Genomic DNA, 24,772 nt, shown 5'->3' with positions numbered 1-24,772 from the left:
AAACATACCAAAAAACAAAGTCAAAATAGAATCCAAATCTTAGTGTTCATTGTTTAAAAAAAGTCAAAACACTAGGGATTTAGATGAATTAGGCGACGTYRCRACGATTAGGAACGAAAAAGAGGTGGATAGTGGATACCGTAGAATCGTGGACGGTGGATTACTGGATGTTTGGTTTAGCCGATTAGGTTAGGAATTACCAAATTAGGGATTTAGATTTAGGGAATTTAGGACATCTTTTGGATAAGGCTTTATGTTTGGGCTGAATAATTATAATACTAAAATAAAATAATATATATATATATATATATATATATATATATATATATATGGCGGTCGGGTTGGTCCAAACCGCCCAAAAAAAAGTCTAAACCGCAAACCGACCAGACCGCCCGGTTTCGACTATTTTTCAAACCAGACCGGACCGCCAGACCGCTCAAACCGCCAAAAACGGTCCGGTTTGACTTGGTTCGGCCGGTTTGAGCGGTCCGGCGGTTTTTTTGAACACCCCTACAATAAACAGTATTTCATGCATAATTTTTTTATGATATTTTTAAATTTATATTTTATTCAAAAATGAAAACATTATCGCGTTCTCAAAACCACATAAAACCGTATTATATCAACATAAAAAAAATAAAACGAAATATTAAAATTGAAATATAACTCGATGCATTACATGAGTACCCTTCTAAGGTAAGGCAATTCCTAGGACTTAATTTGGTGAGTTGACACCATCCGAAATCAATGGACTGATTGGACTCTTATAACGGATGAAAATGAATTTGTAAAATATGAATGTATTGTGGTAAGTTTTTGATAGTTAAAAGGTGAAGCCACAAACTACCAAAACATAAGACTCAAGTGTCTCAATTGTGATATATTAAACTTAAGTGTTGAAACGGGTTATTTTTGAAAAGATTGGTGGTTATTTTATAAAACATTTAAACTTCAGTTTCATATAACTTGGATTTAACCGGGGGAATGTAAAACCCTAAACCCTAATTCCGTCTTCTCTCTAATTCTCCGTTGTCTAGACGCCGACGCGAACTCCGACTCCGACTCCGACTCTGACTCTCTGCTGTCGTCTCCTCTATTCATTAACCGTGTATTGAACGTAGATACTCTCTATTCGGCGTCTTGTTGTTGCAGGGCGGTTGCCTCTCCTCTGCCGTCTGATTCTTGAGTAGCTGCAGCCTGCACTCCGAGGCATTAACATCCCTAGTCCAGTACAGTATTAAGTATCTTGAGTACTGCCCAAGTGCCCATTCAACTAACTACTTGAGTAAGAAGCTTCAGTCTTCACGGACGTCCTTTTCATGTTGTTTTAATATTGCTTTTGTATGCTACACCTTTTATCGAATATGAAAATGAATGCCTCTGTTAAAATTGAGTCCTTGGACATCTACGTCTACATTTCATATTGATGTTGATTGATGTCAAATTGGTACCGCAGTTGATTGCAACTAAATTGATGCCACGGTTGATTGCAACTAAATTGATGCCACGGTTGATTGCAATTAAATTGTTTATGGCATATTTTTTTTTTGCGAGAGAAGGTTGCAAATGAATTGCATTAAAACTGTTGGCACTTTTCAATGGGAAGCTTACCTTTTCATCTTATGATGAACAAACAGTATTAGACATTATGATGATCAGCTCATAATAGACTTAAGTTCAATCAACATATGGAGGAGCAAATGTTGGTTCTGCCTTAAACTCTTTGCCTTCGTTTTTTGGGGTATTCCCTGTTTGTTGTCATCCCTTAGTTCTTTTTCGTGTCAAAATACAGTTTGAGTTTACTTAGATAAATTTGTTATTAATTACTGGAGTCACCACGCACTCCTGAATCCCTTTCATTACTGAGGTTAATAGATATTTCACCAATCAGCTATATTTTCATAGCTGTTTTGTCATTATAACTTGTCAAGTTGGAAAGCTGTTACCAGAACCTTGATTCAAACCACCAGAATCGGCTGAGAATAGTAAAGGCTGAATCAGTATTCTTAAATAAAAAGACAAGGGTTTGAAGCTAACAATAAACAGTCAATTGCACTTTACACTTTACACTTCTAAAGGATATTAGTTATTTTTAATAAGAATCTATTATCTATGCTAGTTATCCACTGTGTCCAGGCAAGAGTAGCACATTTGACATTTGGACTCAAAAAGGTTACTTTTCGAGTTCATCATTCATAGATCTTAAAACATTTCTAGAAAGAAACTTTGGAAATAATCTATAAAGTTTGCAAAGTATTATGTTTGACAAAAGTAATTAAAGCATAGCTGATTTTTCTGGAAAGGAGGGAGTTGGTTAGAGCTCTGAAAAGCTATGCCCTATATATATGTTTGTATTGCTGTGCTCATTAGTCAATCCTAAATTTGTGCAGGACATGGCTAAACCTTCAAAGAAATCCTTCAACAAGAAATCAGACGACAGGCTTAAAACGTTTCAAAAACCATCTAAAAAGCCTTTTAAACCGCATCAAAAATCTGACAGCATTATATCTAAAGATGCTCTACCAATTCAGCTTGAAGACGATGTCCCTGACTTCCCCAGAGGTCCAAGACTTCACTTTATATATATAAACCTGTAATTAAATATGTGTATACACGAATATTCATGTAAGGTTTTAAGTGTTGTAGGTGGGCAAAGTTCACTCAGTAGGGCAGAGGTAGATAAAGTTCGCTCAGAGGTTGACAAAGAATTTGAAACAGAGACTATAGTTTTGAAGAAGAAGAGAAAAGAGAAAATGAAAAAGATGAGTCAATCGACTGATGATGACTTGGGCTCACTTTTTGGTGATGGAAAGGCTGGGAAATCGCCTAGGTTTGCTAACAAGATCACTTTGAAGGTACATCATTTTTTTAGGATTTCTCAGTTCCTCTGGTGTTATGTATGAAAATGTGTTATTCTATTAATTCAAAACAAAGTAACCAGCAACTAAGTTCATCAGTCTGTCAGTTTGCTTGGGATTATTGCTGTAACTTCTTTTTAATTTTGCTCAAGGAACTGAATTGAAGTCACAGTTACTTACTTTTGATTGTTTGAAGGTCTGTTTTTGGTCTGATTATGTTGTCGACTTTCTTTTTTACTAGTACTTTTATAGTATGTAAAGGTGCCTGACTGACAAGGCTGACATTCATTCATCAAGGAAATGTATGTGATGCAAAAGGTTCACAAACTTGAGCTGATTGTATCTTTCAACACTTGGTTGACTGACAAGGCTGGTATTCATTCATCAAGGAAATATTTTTGATACAAATTGTTCACTTGAGCTGATTGCATCGTTCAACACTTGGTTGAACTTCTTATGCTTTTTATAGATGCCTGGATCACAATCTATTTCACTAGTTTGGCTAGCTGATGTTTTTCATTAGCTTGCTCATACTCTCTCCTCTCCATTCTTTTTCAGACATAATTTTTTGTTGACATGTTCTGCTATTGTGCTTCTTATGATACACTTTCTTTTGGATAATTTTTTTTTGACCAAAGTTGCATAATTTTTTCTCTTGCTTTTCTGAATTCCTGTAGAATCTTACTGCTGGAATGAAGCTGTGGGGTATAATCACTGAAGTGAATGAGAAAGATCTTGTAGTCAGTCTTCCAGGGGGCCTTTGTGGTTTAGTTCGTGCTTCTGAAGCAATAGATCCTTCTTTACATGATGAAGTGAAAGGGGTACTATGCTTTTGAAAATGTCTATGGTCACTTTCTTATCTTTCCTGTATCACACCAGTAGAAATTTTCAGAAAACTCTACTGTTTGTGTTTTCTGATTAAAGTTTTTGTTTTAATATATAAAACTCTGTATCCCAAACAGGATACAGAAGATGATGTTCTTTCTACCATATATACCGTTGGCCAACTGGTTTCATGCATAGTACTGCAATTAGATGATGATAAGAAAGAGAAAGGGAAGCGCAAGATTTGGCTCTCTCTGCGTCTTGCTTTGTTGCATAGTAGCTTCACCTTGGATATTCTTCAAGAAGGGATGGTAAGCCATTTCCATCATTCTATGTAGGAGCCTTGTAGCGGTGCAAGGTCTCTCTTTTGGTGTTATTTTCTTTCATGCTTGACACATCTTCTCTTATTTTCCATAATAGTAAAGGGTTGTTCACTCTTCTCGAAAGCATTAGATCTTAATTGTTACCCATCATTAAGAACTAATGCTTCTTTTCTGCCAACTTAGTTAATCGCTTGTCTGTTACATGTGCAATACATTGGTTAAGTTGTTGGATGGAAGTTATTGAAATATTTATCAAATGGAGTGTTCACATGTTACCGAGGATTAGAGAGTGGAACTTTTTCTTACAGGCAGGCATGCAGTTGTCTTTGAAGTTGGAATGACTTGGGCTTTATAGGTTAACTGTGTTTATGTGTGTTTACCGAGAAAATCCATGAGTATCAAGTGGCATGCTTCTCCTCTTCTCTACCTTCTTTAAAGTCTTTTTATCTTATGATATTTTCTCTCATGTACCTTGCAGGTCATTAATGCATATGTGAAAAGCATTGAAGACCATGGCTACATGCTTCATTTTGGAGTAACTTCATTTACTGGTTTTATGCAAAATAGCAGCAACGATGGTAATTGCTACTTATAGGTTCTGTTGTATATTTATATACATTTTGACCATCATGAGTAGCCTGTTATTCTCCTTCAGGTTATTGTTGATGGTGTCAGTAGTTATTTTTTGCTGCTGCTTCATATTTATTATATTTGCCTTTGAAGTTCATTTTCCTTATCGCCATCATGATTGCTTTTTGTGCTAAATATTGATTGCTTTTTGTGCTAAACATTGATTGCTCTTCAACACCTTAAATTCTCTTGTAAATTATAATGTTTGCTTATGTGCTTCGGGAACATGTCGGTAGAACCATATTCGCAATCTGTGTGTCTTCTTGCTGAATTATGGAATAGAAGTTCTGTTATACTTATCTTCTTTTAGCTTGGTGGTGATTTACATATTCATAATAACACATGAAGTTGCCTAATGCTGATGACCATGTGAGCTACATGTCTTTTAGCCCTGTGAAACACAACTCCTAGCATTCCTGTTTCAGAAAGTATGACCTTATATTCTCTCTATGGCTAGCCTCAAGCAAACCTTGCCGCTATCTAACCTTAATCCTTGGTTTGTCTATACCTGTGTGCTTAGGCATTCAATCTGATGCTTTGAATCATTGCAAAAAACATGCGTACATGCACATTCTAAATAGACTTCATTGCATGTGACATTGGGTTTGAATTTGATCCAATCTTCCTTAGATGGATAACAACTTGTTCTATTTTTTGTCATGCTTATGTGTTCTATATATTTTATCTTTATCCAAAGCAAGTACTGGCTGTTCCATTTAAAGCGATGTTCTGGCTGTGTTGAAATTTATTTCATCATGTTTAATGATTTATTCTCCCGCAATCTACATACACATGGAAACAAGCAGGAAGCAGGGGCACACAAATGGTTGTTGGGAGCCTCGTTCAAGGAGTTGTAAAGAGTATCGATAGAACTCGCAAAGTTGTTTATCTTAGTTCTGATGCTGAGGAGGTGGTCAAACATGTGGTATGTATTTGCCATTTCTTTCTCTACTGCTATGGTAATCTCCCTTGTGCCACTGCTACGACTTAACTCATTTGTGTCCTTCTGTACAGACAAAGGATCTTAAAGGCATTCCTTTTAATCTGCTTATTCCTGGTATGATGGTTAATGCTAGTGTGCGCTCAACCCTCGAAAATGGCATCATGCTGTCCTTCCTCACCTTCTTCACGGGAACTGTGTGTTTGCAAACCTTTTTTGTATTTACTTAATTTGAATTGTAATTAAACAAGTCTTGAAATTGATTTGTGATGCATAATGTAACGTGTGATTGTTTTTCCAACTTCTGTAGGTCGATATATTTCATTTGGGAAAAACTCTTCCCACTTCAAAGTGGAAAGACGAGTACACTCAAAACAAAAAGGTAAGAATTCATACGTCTCTTGCAGGGGCAAATTAGCTGAGGCAAGAAGACTTCCCATGATTTTCAGTTATATTACACCCTCTAAGATGTCGTCGTTCTATTTTGAGATGTGCCAATTTTTGTGCCCCCTTTCTCCAAAACTGTGCATGGTTTATTGGTTTCTCTTGGTGAACTTATGAAAATCTTGTGAACTTTTGCAATCAAAAGAGACAGTCAAATTGAAAGAGGGAGTAATTTGTAAATCATTATATTACCCTGGAACTTTTTGGCGTGAGTGATCATTCTGCGAACCTTTATTACTTGGCTTCTGAATGTCACTGTGTATTTGTAGTTTCTATTTTGCACAAGACATGTAAGATGAAGCCTTTCTTCACATAACATATATTCAAGTCTGTCTATTTTGAAATTAAATAATGAAAAAAGACAGAATGATGGAAGCCAGTTTTCTATTTCCATGTTTTATGCCTAAGAGCAAGCTTGACTGTTGTGTGGATCACCTTGGAATATTCTACAAGAAAAAATAAATATGGTTATCCTATTATATTAGTTGCAACATATGCTTCTTTTATTTGAGCTTTTTCTTCTAAATGTCACTTGCTGTTACTATTCTGCCTTTGCAGTGTCTATGTCTTCACTGCTGTTTTTTCCCAATGCCAGGTTAATGCTCGGATTTTGTTCATTGACCCCTCAACCAGAGCTGTTGGTTTGACCATGAATCCCCATCTTGTTCATAACAATGCTCCACCTTCAGTGAGTATTTGCTCTGATCAAATTTATAACCTGTTCATAAATGTGTTTTGCAAACTTGCATGTATCTGGTTTATGTAGGCTTCTATTTTGAATTCAATTTCCTCCAATCAGGTACTTTGCATTGACTGCATGGGGTGGGGCATCCCCCTTCATTTATGTTTACTTCGGGGATTGAAGAACCTGGCTGTAGCATTAATTTGTAGACTTGCTTAACTGATTTATGGGAGTATCAGAGGAAAAATTTAGATAATTTATATATGGGTACAATGCCTATTTAGGAATGAACTTGAACTGGTTTTATTTAGGTTTTGTAGAAAAAGATGATCAGGATAGAGTTCTTCTCACTTTGTGAAATATGAACATAGATAAGGTCTCTGGAGTCATTTAAGAATTCTGATGATCCTGTAACTTATCAAATTTAGGGATATGATGTGAGGTTTCCCAATGGTAAGAAATTTTGGAGGAAGTGGAGAACAGGGAGGACAGACATAGCTAACATATCCCCTGGGGAAATGTAAAGTTTTCACCTCACAGAACTGTATGACGTAAAATTATTTTATGTTGTTCCACCATGAGCTGAAACTGCTAAATACCTTTACAGTGATGATTTTGTTGTTCCTGTACTTAAAATTCAAAACGAATTTTTGGTTCCTATTTGTGTGCATTCAAAGTGCTTGTAGGCATTTATTGGTTGGGATAACATACATGACATCACATTTACCATCTCAATAAAGTAAAACCCTTCACTACAATTTTCAAATTGCTAAAAGACCCATCAATTTTGAGAGCATTGAACTTATCTGAAGCTTTTGATTTATAATTCCTAGCTTTAACATGGGAGGCTGTAGCCTAATTCATTAAGTTGTTTAGCCAACTTTGCCTGAGAAACCTGACAAATCTTGTCTTACTATGATGAATGGACATGTTTTACGATGGGTAAGGTGACAACCAAACTCATAAGTTGCCAAACCAACTCTGCCTAAACATTTAACATATCTCATGACCTGCCAATAGAATTGACATGCTTTGATGTTTTCGCTGCTGCTCTGAAACCTCTCAAGTATTCGATGATGTCCAATAAGAATTTGCTAAGTTCACAATGATATTGGCTTAGAAATCTGCTTCATCTTTGAAGGTTCTTTTAATATCGTGTGATTGAGTTTATGCATACTGCTAGTGCCTAATGGGAGTGTTTGAAGTGTTAGTCTGTTTCAACTTAGATGCAAGCACAGTTTTTACAGAAGTTCCTTGCTTCACCTTGCCAAGGGTTTCTGTTCCAAGCTAAACTACCCACTCAAGCTTCTCTCCCCCTCATTATTTGGTTATCATTTACTTTGCTTTTAATGCTTGTAATTAGTTTCATATAAACTGTGGTGCAGCTTGTCAAAATTGGAGATATATTCGATGATTCAAAAGTGGTTCGAGTTGATAGAGGATCTGGCCTGCTGCTGGAAATCCCTACTGCTCCAATTCCAACTCCTGCATATGTTAGTGTAAGTTAATCTGGCAGATTCAGTTGCAACAATTGATATTTGAGCAAATACTTTTACCTTGAAGATCTGCTGTTATGCTAATTTCATTTCTTTAGGTGTCCGATTTGTCTGACAAGGAAGTCCGGAAATGGGAAAAAAGCTTCAAGGAAGGAAGTGTGGTTCGTGTAAGGGTTTTTGGATTCCGGATTTTGGAGGGGGTTGCCACTGGTGTTTTAAAGGTTGCTTCTGCTTTCTTTTGCATTTGCGTTCTCAGTCATGTGAACTCTTATGTCCGCGTTTGTAGACCATGCAAAGTTGCTCAAACAAATGTGAACTTTTGCATATAAATGGGACGTAATACCCATTTGTGGATGGTGCGACGACCTTAGAAATAGTAAATAAACAAGTTTGGTTTTATTTGTAACTTCTCTTTCTATTTCTCTAATTTGCTAGTTTCTTCATATAAAGAATACGTAAGGATTTCACATATTCACACTTTCTTTGCATTATTTTATCAAGTCTTACGCGAATCTGTACCATTGCATTATATCCTTTTTGGGTTGCTTTAATAGAAGTAAGCTTGTACTATTTCTGTTATTTAATTTCTTTGATTTCCCAACTCATAACTGCCTAGTTTATATTTTTTTTGACTTTTTTCGCATTTTAGCTGAATTTTATTCAGATTTTTTTTCTACCATGGATCATGATTTCTAAAAAAGAAGAAGAATAAGTGGACCTGTTTTGTTGATTTAGAAGCTTCAGGCCTTTCTATTTGTAACTTGAGCAAATATGACTTCTTGACTTGCTTCTCTCAATTATTTTTGCTCTAAGCAGACTAGTGCATTTGAAGGCTCTGTTTTCACTCACTCTGATGTCAGACCTGGAATGGTGATGAAGGCCAAAGTTATTATTGTTGATAGTTTTGGTGCAATTGTTCAATTTGCTAGTGGTGTGAAGGCACTCTGCCCTCTTCGTCATATGTCGGAATTTGAAATTGTAAAACCTAGAAAAAAGTTCCAGGTGATGTGCAACATACTTTTGGGTGAAGATTTTTGCATTATATGCTTTAATTATCCAAATTAGTTCATTCAACTCTATATACATATTTGAATAATATGATTATAGAAACTTGTCATGATATGTTTTTTGGTCTATACAGGTTGGCGCTGAATTGGTTTTTCGTGTGCTTGGTTGCAAGTCCAAAAGAATTACCGTCACACACAAGAAAACACTTGTATGCTCGTCTCCCAAATATACTTGATTATTTTTTGTCTAGCCTGTTTAGCTAAACATCCATGCCTTCTTATTTTCTTGAGTTGATGGTTGTAATATCCTTGTACTTCAATGCCTATTTGTTTGGAAGTGTAGTGCAAATAACATTGAAGTAATCTGAAATGGTTGAGCGAGTCCTGGATCCCAACTACAACTGTTAATGTTACTGGTCATACCTAATTGCTTATGTCATTTGTTACTTTCGGGGATCAAGATGCAATGTTTCATTATATTTCATGCATTCAAACGTGGCAATTACTGTAAGAGGCAAGAACTAGAGACTCTGCTTTCTCTTAGGTGGTAAGTTATAGCAAGGCCTAGCGTAATACGTTTAGAAGCATCTATTAGACTGCAAAAGCCTAGCAAGTGGATGGAAAAAGAGACGGACTTCTCATCCTTTAACCCCATGAAGTTATATGTTTATATGTGCTGCTCTTGTAAAACCTTAGATGTTATGAATGTAAGATGCCTTACCGGTGAGGTCAGTAGAGCGTGTAGAGGCAACTGCCATGTTATGGCAGTTCATACTGACCAAAATTTTGTTTGTGCCCAGTGCTCTCTTTTATGGGACATACAATCTCAGGTTCACCTGGATTTTGATAAGTTTCTATCAGACGGCTATGTTATTCTTATTGTTCTGCCTTATTGGTTTATCATGTGACATAACTTCTATGCATTTATGTTAGGAATATTATCTGATTATAACATTTAATGTGTACTGAGGGGCCAAAAACCTATCAGAGGTCCTGGAACATAATGTAAGGTTTTTAGTTGTGATCCGTTATCAGGATCAGTGCATTCTACCATGATCAAAGATAAAGATTAGTAGCATCTTTACACATCAAATAGCATGTGGTTCCATGTGTTTGTCATGCCACCACCCCTTTGATTGTCACCTACATTATGTATAGGCTGATTTTACTTGGGTGTTATGATTATGGCACTACATTGTCTGTAGTGACTAAGTTGGCATATCTTAGTTAATGTTGTTGCGATGTAAGATTCAATACATGCTGTTTGATGTGTGCTCTTATTGTTTGTTACATCTTGTGCATTATGTTTAGCATCTGTAATTACTTTCTTTAGCTGTTTTCATCTGCCTGCTGTTTTGCCATTTCTAATTCATCTTGTTGATGGATCAGCAGATTTCAGTACTATTTTTGTATAAATAATTGAAATATGCGTTTCGATCTCTTGCATTTTAGTCAATGAATGATTCTGCTTGATCTTGTTAGGTAAAATCGAAGCTTCCGGTTCTTAGCTCATATACCGATGCAACCGAAGGGTTGTTGACTCATGGATGGATCACAAAAATTGAGAGCCATGGTTGTTTTGTTCGGTTTTACAATGGCGTGCAAGGATTTGCCCCCAGGTTAGATCCAAATTCCTCATACCCTGTTCTGATGGCATCAGCAAAAGAAACATACATTGCCCTTGTTTACCCCGGGGAATGTAGTTTTTTTTTCTGTTGCTTGGGGTCCGATGGAAATGCTTCAGGTTTTAGCCGTGATTCTTATGATCTATTGGACTATTTATCTCAGAATCAGATTCATGTTTTGAGCTAGGGTTATATATTGAAGTTTAAGCCAGCATTCACTTTTGATGTCAAATCCTTCTGTCGCCTTTTTGTGTTCTTAGCAACTGATTCTAATTTACGTGCGACTTAAAGGAATCAAATTACAAGGACCAATTGCATAAATCTTTACTTTTGAAGCCACTTTGTCCCCAATTACTGGTCTTTACCTGAAAACGTGCCACCTTGCTGAGCAGGCGATGCTGTATCAAAAGATCTGCAAGTCTTTAATCCAATAGACATGAATATATGCGATACCAGTTCTTAGGCTTTGTCATAGTCTTTGATCCAATAAAATATCGATTCTCTGTTTCAAGAAAAACTCTACTCTCTTTCATTAGTGTCTGTTAGTAAAGTGGACAATATAGATAATTCATTATAAGTGTTCCATCTTGTTTGTATACACATGAATGCTTGCATCTGCAGACATAAGTCATATTTAATTTCTTTGGATATTATGTTTCTGTCTTTTAATCTTCAATGCTTGCATCTGCTTCCTTTAACCCTTATTTCTCTTTCTCTGCCTTGCTATATACCATTCCCCCAAAATAATATGTTCATATTATCGTGCTTCTATATCACATCAGCTGATAATTACTATTATTTCTTTGAATTAGAGCTGAGCTTGGTCTAGATCCGGGATCCGATGTGAGTTCAATGTATCATGTTGAGCAAGTCGCCAAATGCAGAGTTACAAGTTCAGTTCCTGCTTCAAGGAGGATCAACCTTAGTTTCCTGGCAACGCCTGCAAGGTCTGTGTCCTATATTCTTCAAGGGTTCTACTGTAGCTGTTACTTTACTGGAGTCGGGATTTCAGGGGAAAACTTTGTAAGGATTTATGCAGGATAGCATGAAATATCAACATTAATATTCTTTGTTGACAGGACATCTGAAGACGACACGATCAAACTTGGGAGTCTTGTATCAGGTACTGTTGAACGAGTAACTCCTCATGGGATAATAGTTGATGTCGGTGTTAAGGGTTACATGAAGGGCATGATTTCTTTTGAACATCTGGCAGACAACCATGGTAAGCATTTAATCTGGCTAAGGACCTTCTATTACATGCTTTTCAGGGTTTATATGTTGTTTTGCGAATTTTATTTTTTGCTCAAATATTTCCCATTCTTGAGCAAAATCATACTTTTTATCATTCAACATTGTTTGTTGATATTCAGGGCTTGCTTCTAAAATGGAGTCAGTATTGAAGCCAGGATACAAGTTTGAAAAACTTTTGGTTCTAGGTAAGTGTGTATGTTAGATGCTTACAGATACATAAATAAAGAAAAAAAAACATATAGCAATATCTGTTGGTTTATGTAAATTTTCTGCCTTGTTTTCATTTGTATATCCATGTAAAATAGGCGTTGGTGCATATGTTTGTGTAATAGATTGAGAGCTAGGTTATGATGTGGAGTTACACATTCGTGACATTGCCTTGTTGCTTTTGAAGTTTAGACAGATCAATCATACTAGTGATATGCCTCTAAGGGGGTTAGTAGAGAATTATTACACTATTTTGAATGAGCATGGTATGGTAGTCTGTTAAAAAATTTCGTTGTGTTTGGTGACATGTGATACTTATTTTCAGATATGAATGAATTAATCCATGCAGATACATTCACTGGATAGATACAGTCATACACATATATCCTGACTGAGTATATAAGGGTTTCCCTTTGTAAGTTATGTGAAGAGGAGAGATACAGACACAAAGGTGACATCTAATCCACATCCAGTCAATGGAAATATAATATTTTCGATGGAACCTGCCCCACTTTTAGTATATCCAACTCCTCCACCTTACTTAAATGTGCATAAGGATTATCAGATTTACTTTTCTTGACGAGGAAATAGGGGTTAGGGTAGTAGGTAGTGCTGTTATTTGAACTCCTTTCCGCTTTATACAAATATATGAGAGACCGTAATTTCTTATACTCGAGTCTCCTGCAATCACACAATAGGCTACTACTATCTTTGGTCTATGTATTGCTCTACATTTTGAGAAATAGGAAAAATATCTGAGGCAGTGACATGGTTACTGTTTTTGATGTAAAAAGAAAAATAGATAGATAAGCATGATATGAGATAGGTATGTGGTTCCTTAGCTAAGAATTCATTTAATAGAGAACAATTGTCAACGATTAAAGCACAAAAAGCTCATCTGATAGCCTTGTGGTTAAGGTCTCTCCTTTGTTCAGGTCGCCTATTCAAATCTCATTTTTTCAGATGCAACAAAAGGAGGACAGAGAAAGTCTGTCGATTATATTGGTTCGATGTTGTATTTACGGATTTTATTTCTTTTCTACAGATGTTGAGAACAAAAACTTGATACTAACTGCGAAATATTCTCTTGTTATTGCGGCTCAGCAATTGCCTGCAGATGCCAGTCAAGTTTATGCGCATTCAGTGGTCCATGTAAGATCCCCTCTTCCTTGTAGCTTGTGGATGTGGCTTATTTATACATAGCATATGTTGAAAACAGCAGATACAGTAGACTTGTTCTGTCCCTCCAGTTGTTTGTCTGCTGAATATAACTTACTCTGATAACCTAAAATCACCTCTGATCCAGGGTTATATCTGTAATGTCATTGACACTGGTTGTTTTGTGCGCTTCATTGGGCGTTTAACTGGTTTTGCTCCAAAAAACAAGGTATGTCTTTTCCAGTAATTGTTTATGCGTTTCTGTTTATTCTTCCCATAGTTATTGATAGTTATCTAGTTTACTTAACAACATAATCTGTATTGTCTAGGCTGTTGATGACCATAGAGCTGATCTTTCTAAAGTCTTTTATGTTGGACAGTCTGTTCGTAGTAACATACTGGATGTACGTGAAGGTTTTGGTGTTAATTTTTGTCATTATGATTTCTATGAAAGTGACGACGACTCGTAAGTGTTTGTATTGATCTGCATATTTTTCGAAATATATCCAGGTTAATAGTGAAACAGGTAGGATAACACTATCCCTGAAGCAGTCGTTGTGCTCTTCGGTTGATGCATCTTTCATTCAAGAATACTTCCTCTTGGAGGAAAAGGTGATTATTTATGTTATATATGTTTTTCTAGGCATATTGCCATTTGATTGGAGAACAGGACAAGTAGTTTCTTTAAGAGACTGTAATAAGGGATGCAAAAAACTAGTATATTGATAATCCTAGTTTTTTTGTATGCATGTATTGCATACTGCCAATCCTCATCAAGCCTCCGAGTTTAGTTTTTTTCTATCTAACCTCATACATGTTATCATTTGCAACATGTTTATGTTACTCCCTTTATTCCAACATAGTGACCCTAGTTTGGTTTCTAATGCTAAATCTTTTTAATCTGCTATGGTCTTTGTATAGTTTGATATAGTGATCGATGGTCTTATTGAAAAGTAATTTGTAGTTGAAGAATTATTTGATTAAATACCATATTCATATCATGATACCGATTGTGGAACACAAGGACTATTTACACTACAATGGTGACATTTATTTTTGTACATGTACCTTTTCATTTGTATATGAATTTGTTTGTATGTTAACCATCAAATATCCTCCGTGTTGATTGGCTTCTTTGGAATACCATGCTTTTAGATGTAAACTGTTGTCATAAAAATTGAAAGATGTTTTGGAAATACCAAACAAGATGTGTTCTGTTTAATTAGCTACAGGTAATTTCATTGGATTCTCAGCATTAGGTATTACTAGTATGCCATTGGTTTTTGTACAAACAACCCAGTTCCATCCTGTCCGTTCTTGTTCTACAATTTTACTTTTTAATTTATCTTGGTCATATTTCAATTTAGCCATTATGATTAGGCCATTATTTTCTGTACCTATGACTGTTATATCCTAAAACTCTTCTAGAATGCCATTGGCAACACTGTGGTTTCCTTCACTACTGGTTCATTTTTTTTTCTCACTGATTATTTTTCCTTGGAGAATATCTGAACTCTGCCTTTACTTGATCTTTTCAGATTGCCAAGCTTCAGTATTCTTGTTCAAAGCCTTCTAGCCTGAAATGGGTCAAAGAGTTCCCTATTGGTAATTTGATTGAGGGAACGGTCCATGAAGAAAAGGAATCTGGATTTGTTATCAGCTTTCAGAAGTACAATGATGTTTTTGGGTTTATCACACATCACCAACGTAAGTATTTAACTGCAAGTCATCAGTTGCTCTATGCAATATGTAACAGTGTTCAATGTGAATTCTATGCAGTTGGTCGATCAACTGTAGATATTGGTAAAACTGTCAAAGCCGTAATTCTTGATGTAGCCAAGATGGATCATCTTGTGTATTTGTCCTTGAAGCCAGAGTTCGTTAACAGATGCGTGGAGAACTCTGATTCCTGCACTCCCAAAAAGGTTTTCAATGATTAACTTAAGCCTCATCTGTCCGGCTTGTTGCAAGTTTTTTTGTTAATCTTTGCCATCTTCCGCTCCAATATTATTATAATATATTTTCCGGCTCTCATAAAGAAATTTGTTTTGTACCTCTTGTTCTTTTACATTCTCCTCCAACATTGTGTATTTTTATGGCAGACATGTGGTGGTAATTGTTGTTGCATGTCTCTCAGTTCTTGTTTACCATTTTGTCATCCAGATGCGCAAAAGGTCAGCTCACAAGGATTTGGAGGTGCATCAAACTGTAAATGCAGTAGTGGAAGTTGTCCAGGAGAATTATTTGGCAAGTGTTGTATTTGATCTACACATTAAGCACCATCATGTTGATTTTAGAAATCTACGTTCCACTAATACTCATCCTTTCCTGCTTTGCTATATGTTTGGCCCAGGTTCTTTCTATTCCGGATGCTAAATTTGCACTGGGATATGCATCTCTAAGTGACTACAATACCCAAACATTGCAACCAAAACAATTTGTTAACGGACAAAGGTAAATTGCAAAATACCATTCCTTGTTTCCTTCAATTCATCGTACTTCCATTATTTCTTTTATAGGATGTTCTAAAACCTTTTGAAGAAGCAAATATTTTTCTTCATGCAAATCTCATGTGTAGGAACTAAACATCTTAAAGCTAGTTGATATAGCTGTTCAAGATTTCAACTCAAAAGAGTTGGTTACAATAGATTACGGATGGGTATGGTTGGAACATATTCCTGCAATTAATGGTTATGTTGATTTCCAATGGCCTTAGTGTGAGAAAATTTCTGAACTTGTCAAGTCAAATTAGAGTACAATAGGTGGTATGTTTGAATGGTTTTGATTTTCCAATGTAAAAGGGGTATGCTTTGCGCTGAGCGGTACCAAAGTAAAAAGGGATGTGCTTTGTGTCGAGTGGTACTAAAGTAGTTGTGGCCATTCCCCGGGGGGCCTTATGCCTTAAGACGCTCATCTATACCTCCAAGTTGATGATCACAGAGGAATCAGAGTTGCATCTGTATATGTTGTCATTATGTTTTGTGGCTTGCTCTAGCAAATATCTAAACAAACTCTTATCCATACTACAGATACTATATGGTATGAGAGGCCAAACTCTACTCATCTTCTGATGGGTTGCCTACTTGCTTAGGGTTTTCATATGGTCGCATAGGTTGCCTATTTGGAACTTGAACTTGAGCATTCTATGCTTTTAGCTTTTTCTTTAAAGAAAAGAGGAAAAATGCAAATTGATCATGAAATTTGAAGTAGTTTCTGAACCCATCACAAAACTGACATATGAATGCAGAACTGCATAATACAGAATTATCCGGTCCAAAATATGCACCCTGCTTATTTTTAACGTAGGATTCATAAGAGAGGGCAAAGCTAGCGGTTCATTACCTTACACACCTGTAGACCCTTTTCAATGCATAGTCCTGTAGACTCTTTTGAATCTGCCTTCTTCACCTGTCGATTGTAGCATCATTTTTCAAACGATCATGTATTAGCATTTATTTCACATTTTTGAGAGTGACAAGAAAACACATTCTTTTGGTTGTAGGGTGAGTGCATCTGTTGTGGCTCTTCCAGACTCTTCCACAGCAGAAAGGCTACTGTTGCTGCTTAAATCTAACAGTGAGGTTGATACCTCCAGCGCAAAGAGGGCGAAAAAGAAGTCTAGCTATGATGTTGGTTCTGCTGTCCAGGCAGAGGTGGATTTTACTTATTGTTACACTTGTGTCATTTTTCTAGTCACAGTAGCATTTTAGTATAAAAATGACTTACCATGCATGCTATAACAATAGTGATAATTTGTTTTCAGGTTACAGAAATAAAGCCTCTTGAGCTTAGATTGAAATTTGGTTCAGGTTTACGTGGGCGAATACATATCACAGAGGTAAGCTGTTTCGTGCATTGTGTGCTCAATCTGGTCTTTTCCGTCATGGTTGCATAATTTATATTGCATGTTGACAGGCAAGCGATGGTAATATTGTAGAGGACCCATTTGGTAACTTCAAAATTGGGCAGACACTGACAGCAAGGATTGTGTCAAAAGCTAAGGTTGAAAATAGTAATAACTTCCGGTGGGACTTGTCAATCAAACCCTCAGTTCTTGCAGGTGAAGCTTGTTTTTCATTTGTGTATTTGTCTCATTTTATCGCAGTACAGGGTCCGTAGTTCGAACAAAAAAGTCTTGATTTGCTGTCTCTGATGGCAGTGTATGTTTACCCTTGCCAACAATCTCATGTCATGACTATGCATCCTCTTTTCTCTGGTTATGTCTGTTTGCTTGTTATTCTTCAGCAACTTCTATTAGTTAAAACTGTTTAATCTATTAATTTAATTAATTTATGATAGGTTTTTAATTACAGTTGGTTTTTTAAATCAATATATGTTGATCAATACATATTGATGCTGCTTCTTTTCAATCCTGATGTTCTTTGATTGTGTTGAGAGTATCATTTCTGCTACTTGATTCTTGGATTCCTTTTGACATTTTACTATGATCAGTCTCCAGGGCGCGAACACAAGCTATCAGTTATTATCTTCCGATGGACCAACGTGCAATGGTTTTTCATGTTTATTCTTATGATATATGTGTGCATGTACGTATTATATGCTTACACAAATATCATAACAATAAACATGGAAAACCATTGCACTTTGGTCCATCTGAAGAGAACATACACACACACACACACATATATATATATATATAGACAATCACACGTATTTATGTTTTTTTTAGATAGCGTGGTTATAGTGTACAGTAAATCATATCAGAATAGTCATGAAGTCTAGCCTGTTCACTAACCAAATCATTTTTCATGTCATGGACTTGCAGACCAAGCAGATGTTCACACAGCAGTAGAATTCAGTTATTCAATTGGTCAAAGTGTAACCGGGTTTGTGTATAAAGTGGATAAAGATTGGGCCTGGTTGGCAGTAACTCGAGATGTACGGGCGCAGCTATATATTCTTGACAGTGCATGTAACCCTTCTGAGCTTCACGATTTCCAAAATCGGTTTCATATAGGAAAACCTATCTCCGGCTATATTCTAAGTACTAGTAAAGAGAAAAGACTGTTGAGGTTACTATTACATCCAGTAGCTGGTGGGCTACTTTCTAATGGTGCTTCCATGACAGATGATTTAGTCAGTCTCTCGAGTGAAACTGTCACATCTCATATTTGTGAAGGTGCTGTTGTTGGTGGCAGAATTTCTAAAATACTGCCAGGTGTTGGTGGCTTGATTGTGCAAATTGATCCACACCTCTCGGGTAAGGTTCATTATACTGAACTAGCAGATTCATGGATATCCAATCCGTTGTCTAGCTATCATGAAGGGCAGTTTGTCAAATGCAAAGTACTCGACATTGGCCATTCTGGGACAGGCACTGTTCATGTTGATTTGTCTTTGCGCTCATCTTTAGTTGGGATCGATGAGAACTCTAAAGAACTGCAGTCATATGTGTAAGTAATTCACTAGTTAAGTTTTTTATTTATTCATTCTAGAAAGAGAAAAACTATTGCTTCATCATGTTTATTGCTTCATCCCAAGAAAATGTAATGTTTGACTTGGCACATAGTTTATAGATTTTTTTTGACTAATAACTAAATACCTAACTATCCAATATAATTCAGGAACTTATGGACTACAATCAACCTCACCATTATATTGTAATGTTTGCTAGTGTGGAAATATGTTGGAAATATCTTTCGGAAAAAGGAAGCTGCATTTCTTTTTTAGACGATGAAAAGTTGAAAACATTGAATATATTTTGAAATTTGAGGATTTACTATTTGTTTGAATTTGTTTCTCGCGGCTAATCATGTCACTGTTAAATTTAACCTGTCATTTCTAATTACCAAGTTTCTTTCACGTCCATTCTATGTCTTCAAAGTAGGAAAATAACTCTACATTCAGTAGCTGTACTTGGTTGAGGTTAAAATCCAACGCTCTTGGCATGATTTTTTGAGTCTGGAGAAAGATCTCCTTTACTTGAATGGCCTTTAAACATTATGATATTCTTGATCCAATTTTGGTATTTAGTCAAGACACTTTGTTTATGTTAAATTTCTTGAAATAAATGTTTGCAGGAAATCTTGCAGTAATCGTTATGAAAAGATTGAGGATCTTCATCCTGATATGGCTGTAGAGGTAATTGCTCTCTGGAAGCTTCATCTGACTTCTCCTTTCTTCTTTTAGCTATTTTATGGTGATAGGACGCTCATCTTGTGTCTATGTTGTGTCCTTTTCTATTTAAGGGTATAAAAAAGGGTTTTCTCATGCTACTAAATGTTATTCGTCTGGTCAGGATTCTCCAGTATTCTGCTGTTAAAATCACAGAATCTAAGATTCCAAACAGCTGTGGGTATAAAAGGGGTTTTCTCGTGCTACTATCCCTTATTCTCATTGTTATGAAAAGGAAATAATTTTTTTGGTATTGAAGGGTTTCTCATGATCCTATGAGATCATTTGACCTTTGTGAGAACTGAGAGGCCTCACAGAATTGGTTCATAATGTACCTTATAGGATCACTTTAGACTTCAGAAAGACCATTTGTCTTATGCTAAACCGTGGACTCACAGATGTTATGGTTAGCAGTATTTTTTAGTAGTTCCTGTCAAGCTTCTAAAGTAAATGTGACTAATCAACTCAATATGGAAGGTATGCGGGGGTATTCGGGTAATATATATGTCCTATTGATCCGCTTGTTGTGGTCTTCTTATGTCACAGAGGCTCTTTTATGATAACAGTTTTTTGCATAGGCTTAACTGTTCTTCTTTTGTTAGGGTTATGTTAAGAACATCACACCAAAGGGATGTTTCATTATGCTTTCTAGGAAGCTTGATGCAAAAATACTGATCTCAAACTTGTCCGATGACTATGTCTCAAAACCCGAAGAAGAGTTCCCTATTGGCAAACTTGTAAATGGCAGGTAAGGTTTTGCTTGTTATATTTCTTTATTGAAAACTTAATTATGATGTTCATGTAATGATGTGTTTCACACAGGGTGGTTTCGTTGGAGCCTCTATCAAAGCGAATTGAAGTCAGTCTTCGGAAAACAAGTGGTACAAAGGTACCAAAATCTGACAAGGGTGGCTTCAGTAGTCTCAATGTTGGAGAAATTATATCTGGAAGGGTGAAGCGTATTGAGCCGTATGGCTTATTTATCGCAATTGATCAATCCAAGTTGGTAAGTGGCTGTGCTCTTCTCTTGGTTATGAAGGCCGGAAGCTTTCTGTGACTATCATTGAACTTGCAATCTGTTCTTTCCAAAGTACTAGTTGTATATCCATTTTATAGAGAATAATCTTATCATGATGCAACACAAAGTGTTGTCGCAATTGGTGGTCTCTACCAACGTGATGTAGACGCTTTTTATTGTTGGTCTTACATCTATTTGTTGAGATAGGGTCTGTAACCGTGTTTGTTTTTTATCATGAATCTGCCAATAAACTTCTCTATCTTTACATAGGTTGGACTGTGCCATGTCTCTGAGCTCCCTGAGGATCGTATGGACAACATCGAAACAAAGTACAAAATCCGGGAGAAAGTTAAGGCCAAGATCTTGAAGGTCAGCATAAACACATACATTACATTCCAAAAGAAAGCAACTTCCAATTTTTTATAAACCCCTCAACATTTTCACAAGCAGTTTGTAGGCTGCAAGTATTGTGATCATTTAATTAGCATGTAGAACTATAAACCTCATATATTCTTGAACTCATTTGAAAGCTATATCTACTATTATAATTATTATTAAATAAGCATCTATCAATATAAATGTCCAAATGTACTCTTTTTGGCTTGCCATTAAATACTACCTATTTTTCACATAACAGATCTCACTGAGTGACTTTCTCTTAAATTTGTCATTAGGTTGATGAAGAAAGACAACGAATCTCTTTAGGAATGAAGGGATCATATTTTGATACGAATACAGATGCTGGAGCACCTGCAGATGATGGTTCTGACGCACTCGATGAGGATGATTCTGAATTAAGCGATCAAAACCCTAATGAGTTCCAGGAGCCGCTCTTTCCGTTTGAGAATGGGAAGCATCCAGTATTAGCTGAAGTGGAATCCAGGGCTGCCGTCCTTCCACTTGATGTTCCTTTGGATGAAACAGACGACTCACCTGTGAATGATGTAGTTGCTCAAAGTCCAGAGCCGCTTGATAACAAAAGTGAGACAAATGAAAACAAAAATAGGCGCACCAAGAAGAAAGAGATGGAAGAAAGGTGCCTTAAAATTATTTCTATACACTAAGATGCACTTATATCTTCTATCAGACACCCACTCCACTATGAAGGGCTGGGCTGCCAGTATATGGCATCAGTAATAGCAAGTCAGGTGATAATTTTTTTCATAATCGATACTGTGATATGCAGAGAGCGAGAGATTAGGGCTGCTGAGGAAAGACTATTGCAGGAAGATGTACCGAGAACTGCTGATGACTTTGAAAAGTTGATCAGAAACTCTCCCAATAGCAGCTTTATCTGGATAAAGTACATGGCATTTTTGCTCTCTTTGAATGAAGTTGAGAAGGCTCGATCAATGGCTGAGAGGTACTGTTATTCTTCTGCAGATCAAACATTTTGTGTCCCATATATGTTCATTTCTGTTTTCCAGACCGTTCAAAATAATACTCCCCTGTCCAGTTCCACAATAAATGTTCAAAATGAAAAAGTCACGAAAAAGGGGGGAGGGGTAGGTTTTTATTTTAAAATTTAATCACATTCATTGGATCAATCAATCTAACAGTTGATGGGGTTCTCCCACTTTCCATCTTTTAGGATTTTCTATTAAACCTCTCTCTCTCTCTCTCTCTCTCTTTATATATATATATATATATATATATGTATATAGATCTTGTAGTCTGATGTATACAACTGTTTCTATGATATTGTAGGGCTTTGAGGACAATCAATATCAGAGAAGAGGCAGAGAAGCTAAATGTCTGGGTTGCTTACTTTAATTTAGAGAATGAATATGGAAACCCTCCAGAGGTATTAATAACCATGCCCAAAATTTCTTACTTAACAGTGGTTTTCTTGGTTTTGTTATTCATTTACCAACTTGTTTGAATAATTTCTATGTCAGGATGCCGTCTTAAAAGTTTTTCAAAGAGCATTGCAGTATTGTGACCCCAAAAAGGTCCACTTTGCACTATTAGGGATGTACGAGAGGACTGAGCAACACAAATTGGCTGACGAGCTTCTCGAAAAGATGATCAAGAAGTTTAAGCATTCATGCAAGGTATATCTGAATAAAACATGCCACTTTTAGTTATCAAGTGTTTATGGTTTAGAGAGCCCCATGCTTACCGTTTACAATATATAGGTTTGGTTAAGGCGGATTCAGAGAGTATTAAAGCAAAAGGAGGATCTGGTCCAATCTGTTGTGAAACGGGCTCTCATATGCCTTCCCAAACACAAGCATATTAAGTTTATCACACAGACAGCAATTTCCGAGTTCAAGACTGGAGTTCCTGATAGAGGAAGGTCAATGTTCGAAGGAATGCTTCGCGAGTACCCAAAAAGAACCGATTTGTGGAGTGTTTACCTGGACCAAGTAATTCACTTCCCTTAATGTTGTTTCTTTTAAGCTTCCTCCGTCCCAAAATAATTGTACATATTTCTATCTAAGTTTGTCTCAAATTAAGTGCCGGCTTTCAAATTCTACCTATAACTATGAATTCTCTTTTAGTTAAATAAAATGTAATAATTACGCATTTTCTACAATTTTGAGTTGTGGACATTTATTTTGGGACGGAGTGTGTGATTCATTTGACTCGTGATATAAATCAAACTGTGTAAATTTGACAGGAGATTCGGCTTGGAGACGTGGATGTGATCCGTTCTTTATTTGAGAGAACCATATGCTTAGAGCTGCCACTTAAGAAGATGAAGGTTAGTCATCACCAACAATGCTAGTTTTTCTTATATTATGTTTCTAGTGCAGCACCCAGATATGTATGATGACATCATTGTTTCTTGTTTTGTATGGATTTTGCAGTTCTTATTTAAAAAATATCTTGAATTTGAGAAGTCATATGGCGATGAAGAAAGAACCGAGTACGTTAAGGCAGAGGCCCTGAAATATCTTGAGAAAGCCCGTCCTTAATGAGGAGTGATTAGCCCTGCAGCATCTCCGAACCTGGAAATGAGTGTTGTCCATCCAATAAACATTCAAGAATCTTGACACATTCGAGATTGCTAAACCAGATTTCCAGGATCACCATTGGCTGAGATTTTTTGTTATCGACTAGCGAATCGAGTTTATGCCGATCAAGGGAAGGGGAATTTTGCAGTATACAGAGATTGATGAAAAGGCTGGATGGAGGCAAAGAAAAAGATACTTTTGAAGTTTATATATATATGTGGGTCTTAATATTTGGGTTATTTTTAATAGTAATTTAGAAGTCCATAAAGAATGGCATTTTTGTACACTTTTTAGCCTTTGTGTATCATGTTGTTCTTGTATCAATTAAGTGCATCTTGCAATTTGGGATGGATGCTTCTGGAAGTAGATTTTTGATGAATCAAAAGTGATTAATCAAAAATCTATCCATTGACTTGGTGTGTGTTTGTGTATAAAACCATAATCTACCATCTTCAATTTCCATCAAGACCGAGACGGATCGAGAACCCATTTAGACTAATTAAGAACCCGATAAAAAAGGATAATCAGAACATATAGGGTTGAAACTGTAATATATTGATGATAAAAAAAGGATAATCAGAACCCGATAAACCAAGGTTCATATCGGTATTGATGATCATACATGACGCACTTTGTTATGAAATAACAAAGATAAATGTTGTATCTTGTAATTTTTTTTTAAAAATGAACATTTTTTTTTTTTAAATCAATACCGATATGAACCTTGGTCTTTAAAAAACCGTTACACTTGCGATTAACAGATAAGAAAATTATTTAAAAATAAAAGTAAACCATCTACTTTCAGACTGTAAATCAGTGCTAATATACTAAAAGATAACGAGTAAATAATATAATTTAAGTTTAAAAATTATAATTTGAAGTATGCACTTCAGCAGTTGATAAAAATCATTTTCTATTAGAAATAATCAATAATTCACTCATTCGCTATTAGAAAATAAGTTTGATAATGAATGGGTTGTATTTTACAAATGATTACAAAAGAGTACGAGTTTGTAGTAGATGTTCTATACACGTAAACATATATAAACATTTATGATTAATATTACACAAATATGTCATTTCACGTCAAACATGAGTTAGAACCAAAAAAAAAAAACTAAATCAAGATGGATGTCAAATCAAAGAGAATGAAACACTCATTTTTTAATATAAATTAATCAACATATAAATAATCAATCACACATATATA

At 35.9% G+C, this 24,772-nt stretch overlaps 1 protein-coding gene across 7 annotated transcripts; it reads left to right on the top strand.

The window, feature by feature from the left end:
• Nucleotides 1-1,016: 1,016 nt before the first annotated feature.
• On the top strand, nucleotides 1,017-23,905 carry LOC112527568 (rRNA biogenesis protein RRP5). 7 transcript variants are annotated; one of them, XM_025138330.1, is made up of 42 exons: nucleotides 1,017-1,285; nucleotides 2,391-2,562; nucleotides 2,647-2,855; nucleotides 3,536-3,679; nucleotides 3,821-3,994; nucleotides 4,485-4,584; nucleotides 5,440-5,561; nucleotides 5,651-5,773; nucleotides 5,887-5,958; nucleotides 6,616-6,708; nucleotides 8,088-8,201; nucleotides 8,297-8,419; nucleotides 9,015-9,200; nucleotides 9,340-9,414; nucleotides 10,688-10,824; nucleotides 11,643-11,777; nucleotides 11,910-12,055; nucleotides 12,204-12,269; nucleotides 13,337-13,443; nucleotides 13,598-13,678; nucleotides 13,779-13,853; nucleotides 13,960-14,061; nucleotides 14,988-15,156; nucleotides 15,229-15,374; nucleotides 15,613-15,696; nucleotides 15,803-15,903; nucleotides 16,952-17,102; nucleotides 17,213-17,287; nucleotides 17,365-17,509; nucleotides 18,236-18,382; nucleotides 18,539-18,863; nucleotides 19,491-19,551; nucleotides 20,187-20,332; nucleotides 20,407-20,590; nucleotides 20,873-20,971; nucleotides 21,277-21,638; nucleotides 21,789-21,965; nucleotides 22,310-22,406; nucleotides 22,501-22,656; nucleotides 22,741-22,971; nucleotides 23,226-23,309; nucleotides 23,416-23,905. In XM_025138330.1, exons 2-42 carry the CDS (start codon nucleotides 2,394-2,396, stop codon nucleotides 23,521-23,523), a joined length of 5,601 nt encoding a protein of 1,866 aa, XP_024994098.1. In that variant the 5' UTR covers nucleotides 1,017-1,285; nucleotides 2,391-2,393; the 3' UTR covers nucleotides 23,524-23,905. The 7 variants fall into 7 exon arrangements, with proteins under 7 accessions (XP_024994098.1, XP_024994082.1, XP_024994074.1 ...); XM_025138314.1 differs by having other exon boundaries at nucleotides 18,236-18,454; XM_025138306.1 differs by having other exon boundaries at nucleotides 18,236-18,460.
• Nucleotides 23,906-24,772: the final 867 nt, after the last annotated feature.

This window comes from Cynara cardunculus (assembly GCF_001531365.2).
Source record: "Cynara cardunculus var. scolymus isolate 2C chromosome LG 1, CcrdV1, whole genome shotgun sequence".
In the NCBI taxonomy this organism is placed as follows: Eukaryota; Viridiplantae; Streptophyta; class Magnoliopsida; order Asterales; family Asteraceae; genus Cynara; species Cynara cardunculus.
This window is presented reverse-complemented; position numbering and strand designations above follow the sequence as displayed.